Raw genomic sequence first — 8,334 nt, forward strand, 5'->3', positions numbered from 1 at the left:
TTTCACTGGCAGTAAGTCTCCAGGTCAAATATTTGTGTTCAGCTGGTGTGTGACCAGTGGTCTTAACATGCAGAAAGGCAAAGGTGGTGCCCTGACGAGGCACAAGCCTAGGATTCAGACGTCACAAGTTCCAGTCCCGGTTTGCACCATCGTCCTCTTTCTTCCTCTTTGATGTGCCTTGTTTAGTCATACATTAACATGAAAAACACCACAGAGAGCAGAGACCTGATCTGAAAGTAGGATGAAGTTAAACCTGATTAGTCACAGAGTCACAGATTTCTCACAGCCCTGAGGGAACATGCTCTGTTTGAGCATTTTCTCACCAGGTCCATCACAGGACCACAAAATGAGACAGACACTCACACTTACGGCCATTTGGGGGTCCAGTTAACCTGACTGCATTTGTTTGGACCGTGGGAGGATGCCTCAGTACCTGTGAGGGGGCCACGTGCCAATTCCTGCACCTGCCCAACCCGAACATTAAACCCAGGTCAATCGCACTGGAGATGAGACAAAAAAAGCACGAAACTAATACTGTGGCAGAGGAACACACAATATAAATAGCACCAGTTATTTTCAAAGTAACCGATGACCTTTAACCTACAGCTTTTTATGGCCAGAATCAGTTTCAAGTCTTTATTTTCCTGCTGCACATGAGCCAGTGTTCACACAATAAACATTTGCAGTTATAGAAATGCTGGTGAATGCTGTGTGCCTTTTAATGGTCCAACGACTGGATGTGGCTGCTGTGGGTTGCTAGTGTCCAAACACCACATTAATAGAGAGTCAATATTGAACTAGCATCAGCAGAAACATGGTTCCCATCTGCAACCAGCAGATGCATAAGAGAGCAACTGTTTACTTAGTTCCTCATTAAATTGATATCTAATGCAACCAAAGTGAACATCAGTGCACACTGTATTTCCTGTATTGATTCCAATCTAGAGTAGCAGGTGACAGCTCGGAGACGGAAACCCACGTGTCAGCTCTTCAGTGTGAAGTCATCCTGAGGTTTTATTTATCTCCAAAGGGAAATAACAAAAAATGCTTCTGTCTTTGTATTTTCTCTGATTCAGAGTGTGTCATTCTGCTGCAGGTACATTGGTGTCACCACAGTCAGCATCACAGACACGGGACCTCGATGCCCATGTGGCTGCTGCAGGAAGCACCCATTGTTCAGGGAAAACAAAACCCTTTGTATGCAATCAAACCCTGATACGCATGCAAAAGGCTTCTGCAGGTCATTTACCCCAGTCTGAGATGCAGCAGTACACAACTTAGTGAAATATATTCCAAAAACATTTTGATGAAGTAAACTCTCGTGTGCGTGTCTGATCTTGCCCCGAGTTCTTGCCTCAACTGTTGGAGACAACTATTTATTGAATGTGTGACAAGTGGAGTCACGGGTGAAGCGCTTATCTTCACACTTACTCGCATCTGTGACAGTTTTGGTTGGTGTGCGTTTACGATGTTAGTTCCTCTCTGTGTGGCCTTTTACACTGATTATATCGCATGCATTTTTTTCTTGCTGGAGGGGGACAGTTCTGAAAAGGCATCGTCAGAGTGCATGTGGGAGGCTGTTGGAGCTCCTGAAATGCCTCTATTGTTGTGCCCACAGATCCTTGGTGTTTCTCAAGTGTTCGGATTCACCCAGTGCCTGCAAGTGAATGTATTTATTTTGGATTAAAGCAGAAGAAAGACTACCATCAAGTCTTGACCAAACCCTGCATGTCATCATGTTCTAACAACTCAGTAGGATTTAGCCATGCTGCTCTGGAACATGAAAGCAGAATGGGGCTTTTAAGAATTAATAGACTTGCGAATAGAGCTGCTGGCAAATGTGCAATTACTGCAATGCATCCAGACATCGGGTTTAGATGTGCACTTAATGTGCATCAAGCCTGGCTCTACTGTTGCCTGCCGGTCAGTGTCAGACCCACTTCTTGTACAGCCCATGAGCACTATACATTCTCCACTGTCTGATACCCATCAGTGATGCTGAACGTGTCTCATCAGGCCCTGAGCATAATTCGTAGCATTCTTGGCGAGTAGCATCACACGCAGTGCAAAGCCTGTAAAAGGTTTACCAGCTTTATATTTAGTTTATCCTGCATATTTTGCATGGAGTTCTTTGTATAGGCATCCCATCTAAACTCCCTCCAAGAAAAGTGGTGCAACGCTGCTTCTGGGTGTGGCAACGTGGGGCTGAGCGCTTCACATGACTAGCAGACGCAGCTGAACCGACGCTGGAAACTGTTCCCTGCCACATTAATCCAAGCCAAGATTCAGGCACACCTTTGTGTTCTCTGCCGACCAAAACAGGAAGATGCATCCTGTTTCACACAGTCCGGACGCCCAGACTACAGGAGACGGGAGGGATTCCTCCTCAGCAGGACAAGGCAGTGTAAACAGGGCAGGTTCTGCGCTGTGGTTTGAGGTTATCCTGAGTTATGAAGGAGCCTCCTCCTTTTCTCCCTGTGGAAAGAATGACAGGGTCTGGCCGCATGAGGACGACTCAGCCCTGCAAGTCATTTCACCAAAGACAACTGGCAAACAGAGGGGAAAAACAGTTTTATGAGTCATACATAAAGAAGCCATAGCATGGTATCGCCCCGTGTTTGTGTCCGTTTTCTGAGTTTCTAGTACTGTGCACAAAGATGCATCTTACTCATTGGTGATTGCTGTGCGAAGTTCGATGCGTATCGAAAGGCAACAACATTCAAATTTAATTTTAAAATAATTCCAGAAGTATGACTGGAGTCTTGTGACTGTGTGCGTGAGGTTCATAGGCTATTTGTGTGTTCTTGTTTGTGCATGTTTCTCCACCAGTGCCATTAGTCATATGCAGTGTCGCAGCAGCCACACCCAGACAACTTATTCCCTCAGTCCCCACAAGAAAGCAGCATTCAAGCTCAAACACACACATATATATATATAGATGTATATCATAAACACACACCAAGTATGCATGTACATTCTCTTAATCACTGTATGTTTCATAGTTAAGTTAAAAACCCTTCATTTAACTTCAGCACTCACTGACACCACTTGGTGGTTGAAAGGCAGCCTGAAAGAAAAGACCTGAGCATATGAAAAGAAAATAGAAGTTTATTGAGAATTCTGAATCCTGCTCACCATTCCACCGTAGCAGAGACACAATACAGACATACATTAGTTAAAATCTGGACACTTAAATACCATTATTACTTTTGTTTTATGAAAGAAAAATATTCCAGGCGCATCAAAGGAAAGAGGATGAAGAGTGAAGGGGGAGAGCAACTGAGAATCTGCTCTAAAACAAAATCAAGCTGCAGTGTCTCTCTAAACCTGAACATAAATAAGACTGTGCTGTGGAGACACCAGTAGCATCAGTGTAGTGGTGGAGTGAGCTGAAGGATTCAGATTGTCCAGATTCTTCTGTCCGAGTCTCCTCCTCAAGCTCTGCAGGAATAGTTTGACCTTTCGAGGCAGGTTTGCTTTCAAAGACTGATCACTTACCACTCAAGATAACTTAGCTTGGTTCCAAACACCTATTTGCTATGAAAAAAAAAAACTGCATTACATATATAGCCCATTTCCTGCATGGGTCTCAAAATGTCAAACTATTCCTTCAGGGGAGATGCAGCTACGAGGGAGGTGGACAATACAATCTGCTGCTCAAGGGAGACACCTGTTGGAAAAACTGTAGCACAGGTTACTCTCACTTGGGTACCAACACAGAGCAGGAGAACTGACACAGGCTAGTTACAATTGTCTGAATTGTGTGTAAAGGATATTTATTTCTATTCTAAATCCTCTAAGAGTAAAAAGAAATTTAAAAACAACTGCTCATGCCTCTCGAAAAGTAAAGCAATCAGTGTTTTTTCTGCATCTTAAGGCGAATTGAACAAAATGCTTTGGGCAACAGTTCCACAAAACATCAGACAAACCAAATTTTACAAATAAGTGATACAGAAAAACACCTGACGCCTCAGTCCAAACTGTCTCAGCAAGTGCCAGCCTGAGTGTACATGCACTGGGGGATGATGGGGAAGGGAGCTTTAAATGACAGTGGGTTTACCACCACCTTTTAACCAAACTGTGCCAAATACAGAAAACACAGGAGAGCCAGAGGTGAAAACCAACACGACCGGGGCACTTTTCCAGCTTTCCATCTAAAAGCTCACCCACCAATAAAAAACAAAAAACAACAACCTGTGTGCTGTAGTATGAGTAAAGTGTGGCTGCAGCATGGAGCTCTTGTATTGTTAAGTATTTTCCCCTCTTACTTCACATCCTGTTTTTGGCACAGATGAGTTTGGTATGGAATCCCAAGAGTTCAGATGCATTTTGTTTGTGTGTGTGTGTGTGTGTGTGTGTCTTTTGATTATGATCATGGCTGTGTGATGTACGTCACACTCACACCCAAACAAATTTTTACACTTTTTCCATTTGTCCTAATCTAAACCAAATTAATACAGTCTTCAGGATGGGGAGGGGGCATATGAAAGTTGTAAAATGCAGGTGACCCCTCCCTTCTGATGGTAATTCTGTCCTGCTTTCTTTCTCTCTCTAGGAATCCTTCTCCACCCCAGCCCTGGACGCTTTAGCGGATGGCCTTGACTGGGCTCTTGAAGCTGGAGGCGGCTTGCAGCTGCAGCTGGTAGGCCATAGGGTGGATTTTGAACCCATACAGTCTGTAGGATGTACAGAACATGCACAGTGAGCATCTACATACCATTATGAATATGTATTTGCATAACCTAAAATCCAATAATGAAACTACATTCAAATAACAAAAGACACGTGTGAAAACCATGGGTACACATTCAGGTTCCTGTTTATTACAGGAACCTGTTGTAGCACCATATGTACCTTAGGTTGTAGATTACTGCATGATGTTTTAGTGCATCTTTCTTACTAACCTTGGGACAAACTGGTTGGCAGGCCTTTTGGGCCTGTACTCAGGATGAACCATGAAGAGCATGTGGGGGAAACCCGTGCCAAAATAAGCTCCATCTGTGTGGTGGTGCCTGGAGGATTTTGGTGTGTAGACATCCATGCATTTAGGGCAGTACAGTTTGACCATGGCCTCCCCTGGGATGTCTGACAGACCTGTGAAGGTGGAGAAACAAGAGGAGGATAAAACTGGTCCAGATAAAACCTAAATTAATCTTTGAAAACATAAATACAGCAGGCTTATAGTGCGTGTATACATCCCAGAGGACAGACGTTTTAACAGTTTGGGTTACTCAAATCTGGACTTTCAATTTCAAAAAAGTCAGTCTTTCTATAGTCAAAGTGTATATTAGTTAAGTACATCACAAAACTTCAGACTTTTTAATACTCACCAATTGGTAGCATTGGCTGATTCTCACAATAAACACGAGGGCAATATCCAAAGTCACCCTGCTGATACTTCTCCAACTGGCAGGTGGATATAAGGACAATAAAACATGTATCAATACATATATAGCTATAAAATATATAAAATAAAATATATATATAAAAATATATATATATAAGAATGAGCAAACAAATGTCCACATTTTTTTTCTCCAGAAAGACCACGAGAAGTAAACAGTGTTGAACATGAAAGTATTCCAGCTGCTGCAGCTTTCTTGAGCTTTTTAATCGACTTGCTGCTACTGTGACCAACAAAATCCAGCAGCGACACTGCTACATAGCACTATGAACATTTTTGCTCAATACATCAGGTCAGCATCGTCTGAACTGATGGCTTAATTTTACTAAAAAAGAACTGTCTCAGAAAATGGGAATTACATTGGATCGGTTGCTACCTACCATTTGTGCAATGCCTCGGTTAGTGAGGATGTAGCGTGCGTGGATTAGTCCATACAGCATCTCAGCAGCCTGCTCAATCAGGTCACTCTGGTTGGGGTTGTCCTCCAGCTCCTCATCTACAAAAAAAAATGTTGTCCACAATACTTTCACACTGTGCCATGGAAGTTTTTTTTAAAAACAGACAGGGAAGGGATTATTATTATTATAAATATATTATAATTATTTAAGAAGAAAAGGAACAGGCCAGCTTTATGCACGTGTTACATCAATGCCTAAAATGGCACAACAACAAAAAAATCTTTGATGTAGAAGCCGTTTCGATAATTTATTTCAAAAACTATGTATAAAAAGAAAAAAAACTGCACTGCTAGATGTGTAACCAATTGAAAAATAGTTTCTTCCTTATTCTTTGCAGTTATTATATATGATTTATGACTTATGTACACTTAATATCCTGTGTTTTGTCTTACTACTGTTTTATGTATTGGACATTTCACCTAGATTGTCCAATGGTTGTCTCTGCCTGATAAGACTCTGGACTCTAGCGCCCAAACCCAAGGCTGGGGAGTTGTGTCTCTGTCTGTTGAGACTTAGCGCTCCTTCCTCTCTGATAGTCAGACGCCAGTGATTTTGTGACGAGTGTGAAGTGAAGTGAAGAATTTAAACATCTCCACAACCACGGCGACAGGGATGAGATGGTGCATGCAATTTGATTGGACTAGACAGACATCCCACTGTAGTCAGACAGAGGGGTTAAAAGGAAGAAGCAACTTGAAGATGTTGGGCTCTTTGCATCACACCTTCGTGTTGTATGTTTTGATCTCCCCAGCTGGTCTTTGGTTTGTTAATGTGCACGATCAGCATCCATGTTTTTGATTTGCTTTTCCCATTATTTTTATAATAAATCACACAAAAGACAACTCCCTCATCTACTTGTTTAGGGGATTAACCTGCATGGAAGCTAAGCATGTAGTCAAAAAAGGAGTTCAGCTATAATGTTCTCACCTGGTTCAAGATCCAGGATCATGTCTAAGGCCTGGCGGTAATGGGGGACCTGCTCATTGAGCCCCGTCAGGTTGAACTTATCCTGTATGTAGTCTTCATCCACCTGTCATTCAAACACAATAATCTGATTATTCATGTTAATCTAGTGGTTCCTTGTCAAAAATATGAATCTTCACTGAAATGATTATAGAACAGCAGCAAAACACACTCCTTCCCTGGGGTCTAGCTCAATACTCACAGGGCCATAAGAACCATGACATAAAAGGATGATGATTACTGTTAACAACAAACTGTCCAGCTTTTAACTAGATTCTTGGAAACACTTTATTTAGAGATACTCACCTCACAGAAAAACTCATTTCCCCTCAGTCCACAAAACCATGAGATCCATGACACTTCCTCTGAACTGCTCATCTCTAAAGCCTGCAGACCAGGTACAAACAATCAGTGCGATCCAAAAACGAATTACACAAACAACCATGGCAAATACAACCACAGCTCCGTCTATTACATAAAACAACAACAGTGTTTTCACGTCAGGGGCCAGTTTGATTTAAGACATTTTAACAACTGGAGAAACAGTTTAACTAATAATGGCTAGGCTAACTAGGTCCCGTTAACTCACATTATCTTACGAGGACTAGGTTTTAGGAAATTTAAAGCTATTTCAAACCTGTTTTGAACCCACGGCATTAGATTTTATTTGTGACTAATTCATTTCCAAGTGTATTGTATATTTTATACGTGAGGACAAACGGCCATGCAACCAGCCTAAGCTCGCTAAGCTAACTCTCTACCGCTAGCTAAATGAAATCCAATATGGCGCATCGTCAGAAAACAGGCCTCGCGACAAACCTCAGCAACATAAAAAGCTCTACCTATTCTTTTACATATTTAAGTATCCATACGAATACAGATTCAAGTCTTACAACATACCCGTGTTTCAACTTTTATTCTTCAGAAAACCCCGAGAGATGACTAGTTTAGCGCTCTCACCGGTGTAAATAAGATGGACACCACCTCCCCGTTCACCCCGTCGATTACGTTGTTCCACTTCCTCCCGTGACTGTGAGCAGCGGCGCCGATGCTGCCCCCCGTGGTCACACAAAGTACTACACGTACCTTCACTTGACTAGTAATAGCTGCCTTATCTTTCATGCAAAATGCCAAACATGTTATTGCTCTAAGATGCAAGGATTTGTGGATAAGCCCATTATATATTTTAATTAAATTATTAGGCAGGTTTTCCACTAACTAAAACTGTCATCAGAAATTCTGTCACTGCGTTGTCCAGTTTGTGTCCTTCAGCCAGACACTGAACCCTGTTACTCTCAGTGTGTGCTCCAGTGACAGACTCTCTGCAATTGACTGACAACCTGTCTAGGATTTAATCAACAGTTTTATTTACTGTAGCTAAAACCTTTATGGAAAATCCCCTATAAATAGATGAACTTTTTCCACTTCCATCAACATTTCCAGAACTATCTCAAGAATAGTAGATAGCTTTCAAGACTGGTACATAAATGTTTTCATCTAATCAATTAA

The 8,334-nt window shown here is 42.0% G+C and overlaps 1 protein-coding gene across 2 annotated transcripts; it reads right to left on the bottom strand.

The window, feature by feature from the left end:
- Window positions 1-3,090: 3,090 nt before the first annotated feature.
- Window positions 3,091-7,880, bottom strand: csnk2b (casein kinase 2, beta polypeptide). Of its 2 annotated transcripts, none has more exons than XM_029166242.3 (7): window positions 7,726-7,880; window positions 7,132-7,212; window positions 6,790-6,892; window positions 5,785-5,900; window positions 5,331-5,406; window positions 4,905-5,094; window positions 3,091-4,676 (listed from the first exon to the last, which is right to left on the bottom strand). In XM_029166242.3, the coding sequence occupies exons 2-7, from the start codon at window positions 7,201-7,203 to the stop codon at window positions 4,586-4,588; spliced, it is 648 nt and encodes a 215-aa protein (XP_029022075.1). In that variant the 5' UTR covers window positions 7,204-7,212; window positions 7,726-7,880; the 3' UTR covers window positions 3,091-4,585. The 2 variants fall into 2 exon arrangements, with proteins under 2 accessions (XP_029022075.1, XP_029022074.1); XM_029166241.3 differs by having other exon boundaries at window positions 7,786-7,873.
- Window positions 7,881-8,334: the final 454 nt, after the last annotated feature.

The sequence above is a fragment of the Betta splendens genome, chromosome 11, assembly GCF_900634795.4.
Source record: "Betta splendens chromosome 11, fBetSpl5.4, whole genome shotgun sequence".
NCBI classification, from domain to species: Eukaryota; Metazoa; Chordata; class Actinopteri; order Anabantiformes; family Osphronemidae; genus Betta; species Betta splendens.